We start from the raw sequence: 22,238 nt of genomic DNA, 5'->3' as shown, positions 1-22,238 counted from the left end.
TACGTCCACAGTCATATTTAGTTTGGTTTGCAGTGTTTAAACAAAATTTATCCAATATTTAAAAGTCAGAAAACTTCACAAAAAAATTCACATGCACAAAAAATCAGAATAGCTGGCAACTAGACTCTTGTTGCCACTTGACAAAAATCTCCTGGAGCTGAGTGGCAGCTGCTCCCTTCGACTGAGCACACTGTGCGCTCTCCACCTTCACTTCACTTCTCTAGATGGTCCGCTTGGCCCCGGCAGGCATTTCAGTTTGCAACCCCTGCTCTAAGGCACCATGTCTAGTGATGAAGAGGAAGTGGTTGGACTCACTTCGCTCACAGGATAGGTTGTCTCAGAGATGGAGACAACCACATTCCAGGACAAATTCTTAACTTCTGGTGCCTTATCCAGACACCTTCTCTTCCTCTATTCCTCCTCAGTGACACAACACAATGTTCAGGCTGAGGGGCTCCTGCCTTCCTCTGAGAGGAGCACTTCGGTGTGGCTCCCATAGGGTCTCTCCTGCCCCACAGCAACCAGGGGACTGGGCTGGGAAAGCAGGCCTCCCAGACTGGTGCCCACTGCCCAGAGGCCTAAACCTGAGGTGGTTCTGCCCCTTCCTCTTCAGCTAATTCTGCCTCCACAGGAGCAACTGAGAGACTGGAACTCTCCAAAGTGCTCTGCAATTTCATAGGGATGTTACATAGAAGAAAGAAGCTCGGTAATGATTCCACTTGAAGCTGGGTTTTTTTCTGCTAAGCTCCAGATTTACCCATGTAGTTGTCCGTGAGATATCTCTACCTCTCTCCTGCACAATTACCTCAATCAAAACTTCCAAATCTGCATATATAATCTTCCCTTGCCATCTTCCTAGGACAAAATATATTGTGTCCTATATTTTCTTTTTATATCCTGTCAATCACCCAAGCCTTGGAAATATTCTAGGCTTCTCTCTTCTGACCACCTACTTCCCCATATCCAAGAGATCACTGAACCAAGTACAAACCACCTCCCTGCTATCTATCTTACTTACATCTCCTCTTCTTCACCTTTATTGTAACCAGACTTGTTCAAACTCTCACACAGAATATTCCAACAGTCTCTTAGGCCAGTCATGTCTGCTCCTTCCTCCAGGTCCTAAACACAGGCAGAGTGATTTCTAACATAGACAGAAGTCTGATCATATTACTCTTCAGCTTAAGCCCTTTTACTGGGCCCACTATTTGCGTAATGGATTGTGCCCAAGGTTCTTTCTCAGTGACCTGTTTCTGGCCTAGCTCTCTAAGCTGCCCGATATGGTGACCACCAGCCACATGTTGCTACTGAGCACTGGAAACAGTGCTAATCCAAACTAAGGGGTGCTCTAAGTTTAAAATGCACATCAGATTTCAAAGCATTAGTAGAGAGAAAAAAGAATATAAAATATCTCATTAATAACTTTTACATTGAGTATATGTAAAATGAGAATATTTTGCATATATTGGGCTAACAACACATTATTAAAATTAATTGTACCTGTTTCTTTTTACATCTTTCAATGTGGCTACTAGAAAAGTTAAGATTACATTGTGGCTCACATTACCTTCTAGATATTTTGCTCATCCTCCTAGCCTTCACCTTTTCCACCCTGTACTCTGCTAAACATCAGGCATGCTAGATGGCTGACAAAGCTGGCCATGGTATTCTATAATCGTATACAGTTCACTTCAAATGAAAATTAGAATGCTCTTGAACTATCACACCCCCATTCTACCTGTGGTGGTTTAAAAATATATCCACAGTCTCCTTCCAGAAGGTAGACTCTAATTTTCCTCCCCTGCAGTATGGACTGTACTTAGTGACTTATCTATATGAATGAATGGTGTCATGTATGTCATAAAAGGCATCCTTTCTCCTCCATTCTCTCTCTCCCTCTCCTTCTTTCTCTCTCTCTCTATCTCTCTCATATCATTGACTCAGTGAAGCCAGCTGCCACATCATAGAGAAAATCAAATAGGCATAGGGAGAGTTCCACACAACAAGGTACTGAGGCTTCCTGCTAACCATCTTGGCTGCCCTGACCAGCCCCAGTCAAGCCTTCAGATGACTATAGTTCCAGCCAATGTCTTCAAGATAACTTCATGAGAGGTCCTGAGCCAGAGCCACCCATCTAAGCAGGTCCCAAATTTCTAAATCACAAAAACTGTAAGATAATAAATGTCACATGTTTTAAGCAGATGAGTTGTGGAATACTTTGTTACATGGCAATAGATAACTAGTATATTACTCATGCCCCTCCCCACTCCCACATTAGAACAGGAAAATAAGAGAGAAGTTGCTAAAAGCCCAAACTTATGTTTCACTAACTTAAATATCAAGATTTGGTTTAAAATCATCCCCTCTATGAAGTCTTTCCTAACAAACACCAGCCAATTCTTATATGTCTATATTTATTTTTTTAATTTAGAAAATTTTGTGTACATTTTGAACTCAGGGTCTTAACAGAAGACATATTTCAGTTCTTAAATTAAGTTTTTAAAAATAATTTTTTTCTGAATATAAAAGTGATAAACACACATGGTAGAAATTTTGCAATAGTCTAAAAAGAAGAGAATTTAAATTAGCTAAAATGTGACCTCACTGAGGAAAACACTATTAAGACTTATAATATCCATCTTTGCATACATATTTTATACAGATAAAGTTATGTTGCATGTGCAGTTTTTTTATCCTCTTTTTCTCATGCAGTGACCTCATCTCTCAGTTCCATGACCTCCTCACTTTAGCTACTGACCCCATGGTCAAGCTCTAGTTTGAACCCTTGCTGCTGAAAGTGTGGTTCACAGAATCAGCTACACTGGCAACACCTGAGAGCATTAGAAATGCAGACTCTAAGATGCCACTCAGCATGCTCTCACTGTGGGACATTTGCACATGCTGTTCCCTTTGCCTACAAAGGCTAATCCTCCAGTTATTTGCATGTTTCACTCCTTCACTGCATTCTGGTCTCTGCTCCAATGTCATCTGCCAAAAAAAGCCATTCCTGACCAATCTACCTGGAGTTGCATTCTTGTTGCACTCTGTTCCCTTACCCTACTTTACGTTCTTCAAATATTATCATCACTTCACATTATTTTATATGTATTCTTTTTTTTTAATTTCCTTCCACAAATATTTTTGCAACCCCACTATGTGTCAGGCACAGTTCTAAGCTCTGGAAACACAGAAGAGAATAAAAGAAAACCCCATACATCCTCCACTCTAATGTAAGCATGCTATACAGATGTAAGTTGTAACTATTTTGTTTTTCTTTACTTATTCATTCCTTCAAGAAGAGGCCTAATCCTCCCCATCAACAGAAGGCTCTGTGCCAGGTCCCATGACTTAAACCCACCCTGAACAGTCCAGCTTTTATTTAGAGGGAATTTTTCAATGTGCTTTTGTGCTGTGTTGAGCTAAGTTTAACTTGGTTGTTTTTACTCCCCATGAATTGTCCCAATACAGCTTCCCTGCAGTGGAAATTTCCCTTACTTGATGTAAGCCTCCAACTACATAGCTAGTCTTATTCTCGTGCAATTTATCTGAATTCTAAGGGTTTCCCAAAATGGGGCCAAAAATTTTTATCACCATCATCATCATCATCATTATCACCACCAGCAGCAGCTACAGCAGCAGCAGGCGTAGGTCTGATAACATTTTCAAAGGGCAGAGTTTATCTTTGGTGTCCTCCCACTTCATCCGGCACCTTCTTCCTACCCTCCTGCACATCTGGGTTCCATTTCTTGGAGGTCTGGCTCTCCTCTGGGTATCTCATATTCCCACCTAAGGCGGTAGTGCGGCCCGCCACAGGAAGGGCCTGGAGACAGCAAAGGGAAGGGAACACCGGTAGCTTATCACGCACCGGCTCCATTTATCTCCCACAAGCATTTTAATGTGTGAGGAAAACACAACCTAGGAAGACATACTCTGCCCACCATTTTCCAGAGGAGAAACTGAGGCGCAAGGAGATTACATAACTCTCCCACATTGCCCTGGAGGGTCGAAAGCCAAAGCTCTGCCTTACAAACCTCCTGAGCCTCAAAAATTCGAAGGAGCACATTTCTGATGATGGATTATCAAAGCCCAGGATGAAAGTTTTCAAAACCAGGTGGAGGTGGAAGAGAGCGATGAAGGTGTTCATGAAAAAGGAGGCCCACCAAGATTCAGAGACAGACTGTTATCTCAGGGAGTGCCTGCACCACTCCTTCATTTTGCACAGTGGGCTGGCAAGGCCCCATGTGGGGGAATTACACTCACTTAAACCTGAAGGATTAAGCTGAGAACCTACAATCTAGGAAAAGCACCCCCACATGATTATATTTACAGGAACCACATTTTCTAATAGGGGATGAGAGAAGAGGTGACCAATTTTTGCCCATTTATAAAATCACAGTATCCCCATCTGTAGTCATCAACAGAAGTATAATCACCATAATTTTATAGTTGAGTAGGAAATTACCATTTCTAAGAAGAATTTCTAAATTTAGCAGTATTCACATGTCTTTGTTCCCCTCCAAAATTGTTAGATAAATAAAAATGAACAGCTTTCGCATAGAACAGAACGTGTAATAAAATATTAAGTAAGCTTTTTAGGCAGATATACTCTTGTTTAGAAATCCCTGTCTTGATTTCTCAAAATTACTAAGGCAAAGGATCAAAATATAATATATCTCATGTCATAAGCATGTTTACAAGAGCATACGCATGGGATGAGTTCTCTCTGGTGGCCCAAGGAACTTAGGGCTCCTCTTTCCACGTGGGGTTGACAGGGCAGCCAATCTGTGTCCTGTCCTGCGAATGGCAGGACTAGGACAGGGTAAGGAGTAATTTGTCTCTGAACATCTGAATGCTATCAAATAAAACATTTACTGAGCTCCTACTCTGAGCCAAGTACTGCAGTATTGATAGGTAGGATGTAGTTTGATGGGTAAAATAAGATGTACACTCAGAAAATTAAATAGTTCTTGTGAGTATAAATATGCATGTTAATGATAATTAACACCTTCTGTTTGTGAGTGTCGTAGGATAATATTTTGAGATGTTAAATGATATGTTTTCCCTTCTCCGTAATTCTTGTTACCTGTGAGCCGTTTCCCATACAGGATTTCTTGGCAAGCTGCCTCAGGGATGGGATTATACTACAGAACAAAAGAGGCAAATTCTTGCCTTTTGAATTTCAAAACCTGAAATCTTGGCAAAAACAATATGTTTGGAAGAAAAATAGATCTGGAAATGGTTATAGTTTTTCTACCCCTAAGATAAGATAAAACTAGGGGGAAAATTGCAGGAAGTGGGGAGAGCGAAAGCAGAAGAGTTAGACAACTAAGCAGAGACCTGTGTTCTGTCGGGATGTCCCGTCAGGCTGAGTTCCTGGAGCAGAGGAGAAACAACAGATACTCCAGGAAATTGTGCAAACCCCTCACCCAGCCTCTCTCCTCTGGCTGCTGCCTCCAGGCTCAGGTAAAGCCTCACAGAACTCAGGCCCTTCCGGTCACTTACCCCGCATTTTGGGAAGACAGCAGAGAAGAAAGCCTGGCTGGGAAAGCATGTCTAGATGAAGAGGACCCAAGAAAGACTGAAAGTTACCCCACATGCCACAGAAATAAATATTTTCCAAGTGCCCAAGAGGAATATTTGAGAGAAACTCAGAGCCGGAAGATCTTGTGGCCAGGGACTGGGAGGACACACTGTTGACTAGTGTGGAACACGGTCACTGCGGCATGATGCTTAGTTCATCACATGCCAGCGAGGACTGATGAGAGACCCTGAGGACTGGTGTCTACCCCTCAACTTTCTCTCCCCATCCCATGCTCATGCACCCTGACAGCTCCCTAGATCTATATAAATACTTCAGGTTCATGATCCCACTAGATAATTCTCCATCCCAAGAAAAGAAGCCTCCTGGGTTCTTTCTCACAAACCCAGCCCCATCCATGCACCCATGTTTAACTAGCTTCCTTCAGAAATAGTCTCACAGGGTTCAACAACACCCCCTACACTGCAGGCACAAATGTTCTTCTTCTTTTTTTTTTTTTTTTTCATTCTTAGAAGAAAAGACCAGGCAACATATTCTGTGTAACAACCCACGGACAAGGAGAAGAATAGGTCTACAGTGATCCAGGTTCCTGATACGCACAGTGTCTCTCCTTCTTAGCTCAGATACTAAATTCAGAAACTGAGTAGAAAAGTGGGGAAAACTTTGTCTTCCAAGCTCTCCCCTCCTCACCAGCCTCCTAAGCTGGCCCTTTTCCCGCTTCGGTTGTGGCTAGCGCCCTGTTCCTCTAGCAATGTCCTCTATCTTCCCACTATAACTTGAAACTCATTCACATTAAAGTCAAGAGATTCAGAACAGCTTGAGGTTTGATGCCTCCCTCCGCCCAACCCAGTTTCCACAGCTAACCAGCTGTTAAACCTATCTCCTTGCTATCCCTCCTCTCCTTCCCGTTATCTGGAAATGCTGTTCTCTATTTCTTCTCCTTGGTCCAGGAACATGGTGGAATTGCACTTCCTCTCCTTCTTGAAGTTCATCATGGCCAGTCATATGACTTGCTTTGGCCAAGAGAAGGTGGGCAGGGGTGACACATGTTGCTTTTGGTGGAAGTATTTAGTTGCAGTATGTCACACTACCACACCTTTTTCTTCCTGCCACTAAACCTGACCACATTCCAGATGGCAGAGGCTCTGTTGACTTGATTCCCAGAGTAAGGACTCCAAGCCTATGTACAATGGATTTGTAATGTGAGCAAGAAATTAACATTTGTTAAACTAATTCACTGGTTGTTACTGCATGTCATCAAGAGGACATGACCAGCAGTTGACCCAAGAGCTGGACCAGGTCGTCAAAGGCTCCTCACCTTCTCCCCTATCCTTGGCATGTACACTCTGCCCACCATTCCCACGGTGGGAACCATTTTCAAGGATGCAACCTTGAGAGAGCAATGTGTTGTTAAAACCATCTGAACGGTAGATGTGACTGACTCCAGTTAAGGCCTCCGTATAAACTTCTAAGATTCTGGCAGGGTAGGTGGGGAGACCTACTCATCTTGTGGCCGCCCAAGATAAGCCTTGTATATAAGTTCCCTTGCTAATTAAAACTGCCATCTACCAATCTGGAGTGGCCTGCCTCTCTTTTGTTTTCTCCCTGCCCTCTGTGTATGGGCCAGTTTCAGATTTCACCCAGGGAAATTCTTGGGTTGCAAACCAACAGCATCATAAGCTAGCACATCCTGACCAATATGCCTGGGCTACTGGTGGGGTTCAGGCCTCATCACTTTTCACCTGAGCTCTAACACATTACTCAAAGCGTGGTCTGCACACGGTATCAATCCACAAAATATTGCCGGTCTGCAACGAGGTAAGTACAGAAATAGAGAATAAACATTTAGAAATTCTTATAACAATTTATCAGATTAATTTTATCTGTTGAGTATAGTAATAAAATATTTGGGCTTACAGTCTCTTCAAATTTTAGTCTTGTGCCTTACCACATGGGGTGCCATAAAACTGTCAAACTGAATTAAATCAAAGTTTCATGATTAAGAAGTGGAATTATGGTAGGATTTCAAGCAACAGCAAGCAGAACTAGGGGATATTTAGGGTGCAAGACCCTTTCTCATTGAGTGTGAAGCCATCATTTAAAAGCTACTAGAGTTTACTCTATGTGCCAGCACAAAATTTAGCGCCAACAAGCAGAGAACCTTCCTGAACACTTTCTCTTTCTCACTTAACATTAAATGTTATTTTAAGTTTGCTGACATAAAAGCACGGACATCAATGTATTTATTCTTTGGAATAAAACTTTGTGAATATATTGTCTATCAATATGGTTTTCCAAATTATCCACAAACAGCTTGACATTTTGACACATTTGTGCAAGAGTACAAGAAGTTAATCTAACTGATCTCTAAATCACTCCCCAACTCCCTTCAGGACTAACTGGAGCTACTTTCTTCTTCCCAAGGGCTCTTTGACGTTAATATATTTCCCTGCACCATACGTGGTATGGTATCCTGAAAAGAACCATGAGGTAGGTGTTGGGAGATGTGGTTCTAGCCCTCATTACCTACTCACCTGCTACTACATGAAGCCATTGCTTAACGACTTGGTGCGCTAATTTCTCCATCTAATTAAATGAGGATAATAAGTTAATAATAACAAGTGCATGATATCAGCTCTATTGTGCGAATCAAAATAAAGAGTACCGAAGCACTAGGTCATAAATAGAGGGCTACACAATGGTAACTCAGCATTCATATATAACACTGCCTTGAAATGCTCTCAAATTATCTTGTATACATAAATTTTCTCCTCTCTAGCCAGATAATAAGTCCTGAGAAGTGCATTGTGTAATATCTCTTTGTATGCTATCCAATGTTCAGTCCTTCGGGACAAATAATATACATAGCAGGATTGTTTGAAAACAGTTGCATTTACCAAAAGTTGTTGAACCCCTAAGTAAGTAAAATGCATGAACTTCATAAACATACATTGCATGACAGGTTTTCCTCACTCACATTGACATCCTTTTAGAGTTTTGGTTAAGGAGAGTTGTAATTGCTTATCTGAGTTCCTTGAGGGCACAGTTCATAGCTCATTAACCTTTGTATCCCACGTTTACCTTAGTCATGCAAGCACACAGAAGGAGCCCAGCAATGTCTGCAGATAATTAATAAAGGCATGAAGTGAACTTCACTTAAATACTTCCTAATATTACCTCCATTCAGTCACCCTGAAACCTGAAAAGCCAATCTTTGTTTGATTTTGGTTAAGTTGGTTTTTAATTTTGCAGAATCATCTAAGCATTTTATGAGTATACCTCCCCAGTAAGTCACATGATTTTTTCCATCCTCTTTCCTTCATGAGCACAAGCAGTTCTTATTCAAAGATCATTAAAAGGATTAGGCTGCAGGAGTGAGAGTGGTAAGGACGGGAACTGCTATCGGTCTGAAAGAAAAGAGAATTGTACTAATTGTTCAGATGCAACACCATTCTGCACATTAAACATAAATACGGCTGCTGAATAAAGGGCTTCTATACAGAACTCTAGGCTCTGGCAGGAACCACTGTGCTGCACCACTAAGAGGCCTCCTGCTAGGGCCGCAGTGGAAAATGTGACCTCAGAGAGGAATTCAGAACAGAAAGGCTCAGAAAAAGATGACACACCATGAAGTTTGGGTTAAGTTATTTGGTTCCAGGCATATAAAAGTTTCAGTTAAAACATAATGCAGATTACATGAACTTTGTCAGAGATTGCTATTCTCAGTAGAGCTTAGAATTCCAAAGTGCCTCTGCCCTCGTGTTCTTCACAAGAGATCAATGCTGTTTAGGAACACATTCATCTAGAGAGCCCGGAGGCCTGGGAAGCAAAATAGGTTCATCTGGACTCTTCGGACCTAGAGCATCCAATGTTCCATTGAGCCCTCCCAGAGCAGAGGGGACACTGACTTGGGACTCCAAAAAGCAAAGACAAAGACAGCCCTAGAGAGAAGTCAGCAATGTCCTTTCCCCCTTCCTGCTCTCCCCCAGTGAGGGCTCCTCTTATGGGAAAAGTCTGTTTACGGTGGCAGCAATCTAGGTCTTTCACCACCGGTATGCAGCCAGTTCAGTGTTTCAGAGCTGGGGTCTCTTGCTATGTGAAAGGATCCTGAAGTTTATTTAATAAGTTAGGCTTTGCAAGGAAAAAAAATGGAATGCATCATTTCATATGGTTATGAACAAAACCACAGTCTAGAAAAAACACCCATCCCACCGACCCTTTCCCCATTTATTTTTAAATATAGATCTACATTTTGAGCAAAGCATGAATCAAGCTGCATATTTAATGTCAGTAGAGTATAATTTTAGAGGCATGCCAGAAAGGAAAAGGGGGAGGGGATGTGAGCCCATAAAACTTATTTATATTTTTATTTATGCCTATTTCCCACAGATTGAAAATAAATTTTCAAGAGCACCACTTTTCAAGCTAGCCTACTCGAGTCTGAAAATTTGGTGCTTATTTAGCACTGCCCTCTGGTGTCCGAATGGATCACTTTAGTTTGCCTTGAGGCAAAGAGTAGGCTACCATGTAATTAAACAAGTCTGCAATCTGCATTCATTCATTCACTAAATATTTTCTGAGAACCTACTGTGTGTGAGTTTGTAGTAGGTGGTGGGATACACAGATGTAAAAAAAGACGTGGTTCCTTGCTGTGCTCTTAAGCGGCCCAGTTTAACAAGAGAGACAAAATTAACTGCAATTACACAGTTCCTTATCATACAAGAGAAATCACTTTGCCTAGTTTTTCAGTAAAATGAGACAGACACAGCTGGGTAGTCTCCCTTTCCAAACTGTTCCACACAATTATTCATATTAGCAGGTATCTGGCTGGCTTTGGGCTGAACAGCTTGGTGAAGTACCCAGAGATCATTCTGAAACTGAGGAGAGATCCCAGGACATACAATGAGATTGAGGCCTAGTTTTAAGGATTTCTATGGGAATGCTCCTTTTGAGTCAACTCCAGAAGATACTTCCGGTCTTGTAGTTACCTAGGGGCTCACTGGTCGCCAGATTGGACATACAAATCTAGCGTTCATTAAGCCTTATATTTTTTTCTGAAAATGCAGACTGTTTTTCTCGCACTGTGATGAAAAGCCTCAAAAGGAATCAAATGGCAGAGACCCCATAGTTCTGAATGGGTGCATTTTCAGACCTTCTGGGAAAGCAGAGGGAGTCCGAAGGAATTGCCAAGACTGTTCCATCAAGAATAAAAGTGAAATTCAAATATCATCAAAGGAAAGGAGTCAGGAACTACTACAGACCAAGAATGATGCTTTACACCATTTTATAATGTTCCTACTTTTTGCCAATTTTCCATTTTTGTTCCTATTGTCTTCTAGAGTAGTTAGCCATGGCTTGCTTCTAACCAATGAACTGGCAAAAGTGACAGGACGTACGTGACTACATTGCATAAGATTATGAGATCCATCTTGCTGAAAATGTCCCCCTTGCTGGCTTTGAGGAAAAACCAGTGGTGTTGGCAAGGCCCACGTGGCAAAGAGTTGAAGGTGGCCTCTTGCCAACAGTCCCCTAGAAACTGAGACCATCAGTCCAACAGCCCACAGGGAATTGAAAGCTGCAAACAACCACAGGAGGGAGGAAGCTGACCCTCGCCCAGACAAGCCTCAGAGGAGATTGGCTTGACTGTGGCCTTACAAAGGACCCAACTTTGAGATATTAAATGTGTGTTGTTGTAAGTTACTAAGTTTGTGGTAATATTATGCAATGACAGATAACTAATATAGATCTCAAGATACTTTTATTTTAAAACATTATTATAAAAGTAATACAAACAAAGAAAAAACTAAATACTTAAGAAAGACAAAGTCATCCATTTACTGCTCTGCCACCCTATTACAAGAACAGTTTTTTTTTTACAGCCATGATCCTACCCATTCATACACTTTCATATCTTGCTTTTTTAATTAAATATTTTCTCATGTTTTTCATTTATTCATTACTAATTTTTAATGAGTACATAAAGTACCATTCATCGGCTATCTATATCTGTTTATTAACTATTTCCTTGTACCAGGGGTTGGCAAACTATGGTCCTGCATTTGTAAATAAAGTTTTATTAGAACACAGCCATACCCATTTATTTACATATTGTCTATGGTTATTTTTGTACTACAAACAGCACATCTGAGAAGTTTTAAGAGAGACTATATGGTTTGTGAAGTTTAAAATATTTCTTTTCTACCCTTTACAGAAAAACTTTGCTGACCCCTTCCTAAAACTTTTAAGTGGTCTATTATTTGGGCCATTACAATTAATGCCACTTGGAATATCTTTGTGCATTAATTTTTTATACTTTAGGCAACATAAGTGGGAGGTGTTAACAAAAGTGGAATAACTGGGTCTACTTAATAAAGACATTTTTAGGGGTGACACTGTCCCTCACTATCTCTTCTGTAATATTCTAACTATGATATAATAAGGATGGCGGTAATAAGAATGGGAAGGAAGTCCCAGTACTTCCCTTACTTGGGTAGGAAGTAACTAATAGGTATCGGCCATGAAATGCCATTGCAGGCTAGCTGTATTGTCCAAAAGGCACTCAGAGGGTTGAATAAGAGAAAGGTGACAGTCTTGACAACGTGTTAGCAGTGGCAGCAATGAACAATGAAGCAGCTATGAGTGGGGGATGACAGAAGAAACACACGTGTTCCACCCCTCTGAACACATCCTAGGCATTAGCTTGTATATATAACGGTAATTAAACTGTCTCCAGATAAGAAAGCTCTAGAGCAACTACCTGATACTTATGAACAAAAAAATTCTTCTATCTGGGAAGTTTTACTCTTCAAAAAGAAAAACTTATGGAATGGGACCAGCTAAGTCACCCCTAACTATCTCTGAGATAAAAGATGAACCAGGCTGACGGATCTCAAATCCAATCCCACAGTAAGCATCAGCAAGTATAGGTGTCATCTTCTAAGGGAAATATTCTGGAACATAAAAAAAAAAAAGATCAGGATGGACTTTTTCCCCAATTAATAAGGTAATTTAAAAGCAGAATCAGAAAGACATTTAATGTAATTATCCCAAATACACCAACAAAGTATATAAAGAGATCATACATAACCCATTTATTTTATTAAAAGGTTCCTGTCAAAATGTCAACCAATTTAACATTTTCTAAAGAAGTATTCTTTTGGCTAACACTATTATAAGCCTTTACCTTCCATTTCAGTTAATTATCAAATAATATCCTAACTTTATGAAGTACTCTGGGAAACTATGAAATTCTCCGAAGAGTAAAAAAAATCTAATTATTTTTATGGAAGCTAGAACATATTACTTTAAACAAAACAGCCAAGTTTCTGAGGTATAAAAATCAGGTCATTATTTTCTTGAATTTTCATATTGCAAAGGAAGCTGAATGGCTTGATTCACACTTAAAATCATGTCATCATTTTCCTCTTTTTTCACTGTTTACTGATATTTGCCTTAAAACTGACCTGAGGGTCTGGCAGCATAAATCCATCAGTAAGTTTATAATAGACTATTGTGGAATCGGACTCCACTATGGCCAAAGTAAAAGACATTGGCAAATCTGGATCACCTTGCAATTTTCGAGATGCCTTCAAGATCTCCCTTATCCTGAAAATAAAGCCACAGTACATTTAGGATCCACAATCACTCAATTAATAATAAGATCAAACACTGTAAAATCTTGGGGAAGAGGTAGGCAATAACATTATATCCACGATACTAAGGAAATGTCTGAAGGCTCAAATATAAACACCTGAAGTTGCTGTCCCATATAGAAAATCCTGCAAATCAGAGCCATCTACTGACTTTCAGGCCTCTTTTGGATTTACCCATCTCTCCTGATCATTACACATGAAAGAATCAGACTGTGTTCAGGAACCTACAGAATGGCACACTAACAGCGTTCAGTGCACCTTACGGATCCTGGACAGTCATTCTCCAACTTGGTACCATATGGTGGAACAATGTCGTATTCAGGTTTGCTTTAAAAAAAAAATAGATAATAAACATTTCCATGTTTCTACATGGTGTTCGTCATTACTACCTTTAAATGGCTATATGCTATCTACTGACTCAAAATTTGTGCAATCATTTCCCCTATTTCTATAAAGTTCTTTCAGGCCTTTTGTAGGGAAAAGGGTACTAATAAAGATGTGATGATGATCTTTCTATGGGTAGTTGTTTCTGTTCGGTTTTTCCAAGGTTGGAATTATTAGATATGAATATAGATATATTTTTTTATGTTTTTTTATTTTGTTATGTTAGTCACCATACAGTACATCCCTAGTTGAATATAGATATTTTTATGGTTCTCAATACGTATTGTGATACTTAATAGAAGCTGAGAGAAAAATGTAGAGAGAAAACTTTGTTTCTCGTAAAGTTATATGAAGTTATATATCAAGCATCAATGTTATAAAGGGTTTCAGTTTCTTGCTATGGAAAATAATCTACCAAATCTAGTATCTCTGAGATACTTCAAAGTACTATGAGCTTTTGTTTACCACAAACTAAAAATCCTTATTACCTATTTGATATAAAGCCTGTGTTCAATAATTCAGTAAAATGTAACCTCCAGAGGAGCTTTCTTAAAAAGGCAAATAAAAAATGATCAGTTGTTTTTTTCATTAAGCTAACCAATTCTCTAGAAATTGGAAAAAGATTTACTGGCATATTAACATGCTATACATAAATAACTCAATACTCTTCTTTTCTTCAGCAAACATGTAAGTTATCCCCTGAAGTTCTACTTCCCATCCCTAAGTAAAAATTCTTACGGTCACTCTTCGCCCATCCTATTAGCTAGTAAGTCTATAAAGAATCTAAAAAGAAAAGTCTCTGCTTTGAAGTATTCTTACTATAATAATTATAATGCTTTTTAAAAAAAAATCTGTAGTAGAGACTAGAGATTTCAGTGATTTAAAAGCAGCAATAAACTTCTGGACAAACTGAAATTAAATTATTCTTGCTAAATTATCACTTCATCACTTTGTAATATGTCACACAGAGATAACGGGCTTGTTAAACAGTTACAAAAGGCTGCTTACCTACCGCCTCTTGTTTAAGTTGACACAGGCACGCAACGATATAAGGACAGAATGCATTTCCAAGTTTTTTCCTCATAGTCAAATCATTTCTAAAATGACCTTGAGTGAGTCAAGTCAACAATATCATAATACTTCAGTTGTTAAGCATAACTGTCAGGCAACATTTATTGGGTGTATAAAATCTGTCCACCTGGCAAAATCTTAATTCCTTTTCAAGAGTTAGCAAAGCATCATCATCTCTTCTAACTCCTCCCTGTCACCTTTCCCCAACCTCTAGGCAGTTATGTATCTTACCTTATGGAGGAAGCTTGTGCAGACCTACATTATGGTATGCACTACCTTGCATTCATACTTCTAAGTGTCTGTTTTCCACTGGATCGTACCCATTTTGAGTGTCAAAGCTAAAAAAAAAAAAAATGCCCAATATGCCCAATATTGTAGTAGAATACCTGGGCAGAACGAATGAGTGAGGCTTTCTGGATGAAGATTTCATATGGCTAAATATATTTCTGACAAATACTTCTCTGAAGTTTATTATGCAATTCCATTACACCAAAAAAAATTTCAACTTTTCTTGACAGATCAGAATTATCATTTTTGGTACTTACTACTGTAGATATCATGGTAGATGGTATACCAAAGAACTCCCTAGAATTCAATTTCTTAAAAGTACCTGATATTTGCTTGCTTTTTGTCCATCAAAACATTTTAATTATTTTATCACTTGTCTCTATACCAGAACTTGGTAAACTACCGTCATCTGTTTTTTCATGGCCCTTGAGCTAAGAATGGTTTCCAGATCTATAAACGCTATCAGTGGTACACTTGAAATGGTCATGTAAGTACCTACATGATAGCCTCGATTTTGCCACTTTGTCCACAAAGCCTAAATATTTCCTACTTGGCCCTTTCAGAAAAGGTTTGCTGACCCCTACTCTATACTACGGAAAAGGTTCAAAATAAGAATTGTAAGAATGATCACCAGGGCAGTGTGTGTTTTTCCAATACAATTTATTCAAAAGTCAGAGCAGGAGGAGGTTCTACTTCTAATTAGAATGTAGAAGAAATCAAAGACCACTATTCCTCCCACAACAAAGAAAAAACACCTGATTTGCTTAAAAATATGACATTTTTCTTTAAAGAAATAAAAGAAATATGAACACAAAGAAGTTTAAAGGAAATAAATTCTAATGGGAAATGAGCCCTTCCCAAGTAAGTAGAGACCAAGAGATAAGCCACTTCTATCTCTGAGGGCAACTGCTAAGTGTGGGCCCAGTGGCTAGAAGAGTGAGCCAGTCATGGGCAAGCAAATTCACTGTGACAAAGGGAAACCATCAATACTGGTAACGGCCACACACGAACTAGCACGGTGGACTGAAATCTGAAGGGACACCAATTCCTCCAGTTCACCAACTCTCCCTTATGGGACTTATTCTGCATTTAAGCGACACGACAGCATGAGAAGCTGGGGAAGGGACTGGAAAACAGCAACCAAGCTCTAATCACAAAGCCGTGATGAAGAGAGAGGTCTGATCCCATTCTCGAGACATCTGAAACCAGAAGAAAACTGGGACAACTAAAGTTGCAACTCAGCCATGACTCATCTTGACTTTGGATTAGATTGACTAAATCAGGCCCTGACCCTACTTGCCAGAGAGAGGAGAGAATGAGCTCCTCGGGGGCACGGAGTAGCATCAACATCAGTCTCTTATTTATACACAGTATCTGGATACAGTGAACAAGTCTAAGCTATGTGAAGAAGCAAGAAAAGGTATCTAATAATCAAGAGCAAAAAGTCAATATAAAAAGACCTTCAGAAAAACTAAAGTTGTTGGAAAACCGAAATAAATAAAACCACAAATGAAAGAGGAGAAATAACAAAGGCCAGAGAAATACAAACGATTATAAGAGGATATTATGAAAAACCATAGGCCAACAAACTGGACAACCTAGAAGAAATGGATAAATTCCTAGAAACATATAAACTACCAAAACTGAAACAGGAAGGAATAGAAAATTTGAATAGATTGATAGCCAGCAAAGAAATTGAGTCAATAATCAAAAATCTCCCAACAAACAAAAGACCAGATGGCTTTACAGACGAATTCCACCAAACATTTCAAGAAGAATTAATACCTTTTCTTCTCAAACTGTTCCAAAAAAAAGAAAAGGAAGGAAAATTTCCAAATTCATCTGAGGCCAGCATTATCCAGATACCACAACCAGAAAAAGACACCACTAAAAAAGAGAACTATGGGCCAATATCCCTGATGAATACAGATGCCAAATTCTTCATAAAACACTAGCAAACTAAATTCAACAATATATTAAACAAATCATTCACCATGATCAAGTGGGATTTATTCCTGGGTTGCAAGGGTGGTTCAATATTCACAAATCAGTAAGTGTGATGCACCACGTCGATAAGAGAAAGGATAAGAACCATACGGTTATTTCACCAGACACAGAAAAAGCAACTGACGAAGTACAACATCTATTCATGATAAAAACTCTCAACAAGTAGGTTTAGAGGGAACATACCTCAACATAATAAAGACTATCTATGAAATACCCACAGCTAACATCACCCTTAATGAGGAAAAACCGAAAGCTTTTCCCCTCAGGTCAGGAGGAAGACAAGGATGTCCACTCTCACCACTTTTACTCAACATAGTACTGGAAGTCCTAGACACAGCAATCAGCCAACAAAAAGAAATACAAGGCATCCAAATGGGTAAAGTAGTAGTAAAACTTTCACTATTTGCAGATAACATGATACCATACACAGACAACCCAAAAGACTCCACTAAAAAACTGCTAGAACTGATAAACAAATTCAGTAAAGTCATAGGATACAAAATCAGCGTACAGAAATCTGTTGCATTTCTATACACAATAATGAAACAGCAGAAAGAGAAATTAAGAAAACAATCCCATTTACAATTGTACCAAAAATAATACGATACCTAACAATAAACCTAACCAAAGAGATGAAAGACCTATACTCTGAAAACTATAAAGCACTGATGAAAGAAATTGAAGATGACAGAAAGAAATGGAAAGAATCCATGCTCATGGACTGGGAGAACAAATATTGTTAAGATGTCTATAATACCCACAGCAATCTACACATTTAATGCACTCCCTACCAAAATATCAACAGCATTTGTCACAGAACTACAACAAATAATCCTAAAATTTGTATGGGAGCACAAAAGACCCTGAATAGCCAAAGCAATCTTGAAAAAGCAAAGCAAAGCTGAAGGCATCATAATTCCAGACTTCAAGTTATATTAAAAAGCTGTAGTAATCAAAACAGTATGGTACCGGCACAAAAGTAGACACAGAGTTCAATAGAACAGAACAGAAAGTTCAGAAATAAACCCACAATTATATGGTCAATTAATCTTCAACAAAGCAGGAAGGAATTTCCAATGGAAAACAGATGTTCTCATCAATAAATGATGTTGGGAAAACTGCGCAGCAACATTCTTTTGAATGAAACTGGACCACTTTCTTACACCACACACAAAAATAAATTCAAAATGGATTAAAAACCTAAATGTGAGATCTGAAACCATAAAAATCCTGGAAGAGAACAGGCAGTAACTTCTTTTTTTTTTAAGATTTTATTTATTTATTTGACAGAGAGAGAGACAGCCAGAGAGAGAGGGAACACACGCAGGGGGAATGGGAGAGGAAGAAGCAGGCTCCCAGCAGAGCAGGGAGCCTGATGTGGGGCTCGATCCCAGAACCCTGGGATCACGCCCTGAGCCGAAGGCAGATGCTTAATGACTGAGCCACCCAGGCGCCCCAGGCAGTAACTTCTTTGACATCGGCTATAGCAACTTCTTTTTAGATATATCTCCTGAGGCAAGGGAAACAAGAGCAAAAACAAAATACTGGGACTACATCAAAATAAAAAGCTTCTGCACAGCGAAGGAAAGAATCAATAAAACTAAAAGGCAACCTACAAAACGGGAGAAGAATTCACGACATATCTGAAAGAGGGTTAGTATTCAAAATATATAAAGAACTTACACAACTCATAACAACCAAGAAACAAATAATCCAATTAAAAAATGAGCAGAAAACATGACCAGACATTTCTCCAAAGATGACACACAGATACCAACGGACACATGAAAGGATGTTCATCATCACCTACCATCAGGGAAATGCAAATCAAAACTACAATGAGATATCACGTCACACCTGTCAGAATGGCTAACACCACAAGAAGCAACAGGTGTTGTCAAGGATGTGGAGAAAAAGGAACATTCATGCACTGTTGTTAGGAATGCAAACTGGTACAGCCACTATGGAAAACAGTGTGGAGGTTCTTCAAAAAGTTAAAAATAGAGCTACCCTATGATCGAGCAATTGCTCTACTGGGCATTTACCCAAAAAATACAGGGATACTAACTTAAAAGGATACATGCACCCCTATGTTTATCGCAACATTATTTACAATAGCCAAGATATGGAAGCAGCCAATGCGTCCACTGACCAATGACTAAAGATGTGGTGAATGTATGTATACGTACACACACACACACACACACACACACAGACACAGAATGGAATATTATTCAGCTGTAAAAAGAATGAAATCTTGCCATTTGCAACAACATGGATGGAGCTAGAGAGTATAATGCTAAGCAAAATAAGTCAGTCAGAGAGGGGTGCCTGAGTGGCTCAGATGGTTAAGTGTCTGCGTTCGGCTCAGGTCATGATCTCCAGGTCCTGGGATCAAGCCCCACGTCTGGCTCTCAGCTCAGTGTGGAGTCTGCTTTTCCCTCTGCCTCCCCCCGCTTGTCCTGTTTCTCTCTCTCTCAAATGAATAAGTAAAATCTTTATTTAAAAAAATAAGTCAGTCAGAGAAAGACAAATACCATACGATTTCACTCATATGTGGAATTTAAGAAACAAAACAAACAACAAAGGAAAAAAAAGAGAGAGAGACAAACCAAGAAACAGATTCTTAATTAGAGAACGACAGTTACCAGAGGGGAGGGGGTGGGGGTGGCTTAACTAGGTGATGGGGATGCAGAAGGGCACTTGCTGTGATGAACACAGGGGGATGTATGGAAGTGCTGAATTACTATACTGTACACCTGAAACTAATATAACACTGTATGTTAACTAACGGAAATTAAAATTTAAAAACTTTAAAAAATAATTTTCTTTACCTATCCCTAGCTGGCAGAGTCTGACAAGGATGGGACACAGATGGAAGGAAAAAAAAGTATTAAGGCAACTTTTACATAGTTTCCATTTCTTAAGAAATGATATTGTTTAAATCAGAAACACACGTGTGTGTGAGTGTGCATGTGTGTGGTTTTTCCTAAGGTAAACTGGGAATTCTAGCCCACATACTAAACTTTAGGATAGAAATTTCCATCTCATTCATATTTGTTTTCAGAGTTCTTTAATATAAACAGCAAAACACTTCCAAATTTACTTAAAACATCCATGTGGGAAACTAATATTTGAAAATTAGCTCAGACTTGTAAAAGGGGTTTTGTCTTCAGAGTTGAGGGAAATCACTGTCAAAAATGAAATGGAAGTTCCCATCTCAGAGCTCTGTTTATCCTATTTGGTTGCGTGTGGGGGGAAAACTACCAGTGAATTTTCTCAGTAATTACACAATAAAATAGTTTATCTGCTTCTGCTACTGAAAGCACACTAAGGAAGTCTTACACAGAGTCCTGCTCAGGATCTTTTCTGGCCTATTTTTAACATATGTTTAAAGTAATGCCATCACCTTTCCCTATTCAAGACTTTCTTGTTTGTTTCCTTTACAGGACACGGATAAACTCCTAAAAACGTTTAGTTTGCCTTTCAGTCAACAGATTGTGCTTTCTCAATCTAACAGTAAGAACACAACCAAAAGTTCCAAAGTTCTACTTTAAAAATCACACTCAATTGTAAATATGCTGAGAACAATGAAGTGCCACTGAAATACTATAATCTCGCTTAACTTCTAACAAGCTTACAGCTTGAAGTCTTAATTCAGAAACCTCATGTAAAACTTTTCAAAGCTCAGTTCCTTGGAAATATTTTGTAGAGATGCTTTATCACCCAAATCTAAAATAACTTAGATAATAAAACTATTTATAGTTCATATTTGATAGAAATCCATATGTGAAAAACATAACCTATGTATTCATCATAAGAAGTTCAGGTTCTCAAGTTTATTATATTCCAAAGGAAAAGCCTAAAGAAAGAAATCAGTAATAATCATAGTTGTTGATCAGCAGTAATAGAAGTTAATGTTTATAACAGGTTTTCCTCCTCATAACTGTTCAGAGAGGAGCTCAACATCCCGAACACAGAATAATTCTGAAGCTCATTTGAAAAAGCCTGAGGCAAACACATAGGAAACATCACCTGGCTACTGCCTCCCTCCAAGCTACATAAATGCCTTCCATAAATCTTAACATTCATTTTTTGGTGACGATCCTATAACAGAGACTAAGTAATCTCTGAAGATTTGTACAGAGGACAAGCAAGTTGAAAACATTATTTTTAACTTAAATGTTGTTAAAATGCATCATGGGTTAAAATTATTATTAATTTCAACCCAGAGAAAGCAGTCTCTCCTTCTGTCCTCTTCAATGTGGCCAAACTGGTACGTACTGTAGACCCGGCGATGAAACACTGCTTCATCTGCCTCAGGAGGGTCGACGGGAACAGCACGTCATAATGCAACTCTGAACACAATGCAAAATGAAACCGGTGCCCAAGGTATCAAGGAACCTTATTCATCTACAGACTCAATCCTAAAGAAAAGTTTCAAGGATAATAGACCACTTCCTTGTGAATCATGCCAATGCCTTCCTAGTTTAAAAAAAAAAAAAAAAAATCAAGGCCGCTAAAGTTCCAGGGTTGGATTAGTGAATAATTAAGTGCCTGTGTGGCCATTCACCCCGGTGGGAAGCCATTCTGCTAAAATAAACTGCAAGCGGTTTTGTTTTTGTTTTTGTTTTTTTTTTTGAGGCTAAGGAAAAAAATGCTGTGTCAGTTGCAAGACACTGCTGGAACTGGGGGTTTCACCAGCAACAGATTTCCAACAGAGGTAGTATGAGGACACACACTTTGATAGGCAGGGAGGCCAAATGACAGAAGTTATTTTACCAGTTATTAGACTTCAGCCTTCAAATAAAATAATGATCATTAAATGCATTTGTAATAAAGAATATACCTTTAGAGAGAAGAAATATTTTTTGATTACACGAAATACTAGAGTATTCTTCAAAAAAATACATAGCACTTCAGGATTAAATCTTACAACTAAGAACATCTTTAAAAATGTCCTAAAAAGGGAACGCAATTAGTTCTGGTAACCCTTTACTCCACCATTAATACAAGTTCTTTGCCCAAGACACTAAGGAAAAAGAAGGGTTGGGAAGTGGTTGGAGGGATAGGTGGGGAGGATATAGATGAAAAAGACTTGAACTAAAAGGTAAGGAGGCTATTCATAGCCTTGGCGGAGTGCCTCTTCAGACCTGAGTGTTCTCTATCTGCAGATGCACATACAGTTACAGTGTCAAGTGTGGGAAATAGTGATAAATCTTGCAAGTGGATGGATTTTGCAGACACCTAATTTTCTTTTGAAACTCTCGGAAGGTTGCTTGTAGCATATCCTTATG

The 22,238-nt window shown here is 39.1% G+C and overlaps 1 protein-coding gene across 3 annotated transcripts in view; it reads right to left on the bottom strand.

The window, feature by feature from the left end:
- The window catches only part of TSEN15 (tRNA splicing endonuclease subunit 15), a 92,265-nt gene that overhangs the window by 55,466 nt on the left and 14,561 nt on the right, over positions 1 to 22,238 (bottom strand). The window contains exons 4-5 of one of the 3 annotated variants that reach the window (XM_045811346.2): positions 13,003 to 13,144; positions 11,281 to 12,489 (exon numbers count right to left, since the gene is read on the bottom strand). The exons of the other annotated variants lie outside the window; for them this stretch is intronic. Coding sequence (XP_045667302.2) covers positions 12,469 to 12,489; positions 13,003 to 13,144 — 163 coding nt within the window. The 3' untranslated portion in view covers positions 11,281 to 12,468. Of the gene's footprint in view, positions 1 to 11,280; positions 12,490 to 13,002; positions 13,145 to 22,238 lie in introns of those variants that run through there. 3 annotated transcript variants of the gene reach the window in all.

The sequence above is a fragment of the Ursus americanus genome, chromosome 2 (genome assembly GCF_024610735.1).
Source record: "Ursus americanus isolate L20-20 chromosome 2, mUrsAme1.1.p, whole genome shotgun sequence".
Classification (NCBI taxonomy): domain Eukaryota; kingdom Metazoa; phylum Chordata; class Mammalia; order Carnivora; family Ursidae; genus Ursus; species Ursus americanus.
Note: the sequence above shows the minus strand (reverse complement) of the source record. Positions and strands in the feature narration are given on the sequence as shown.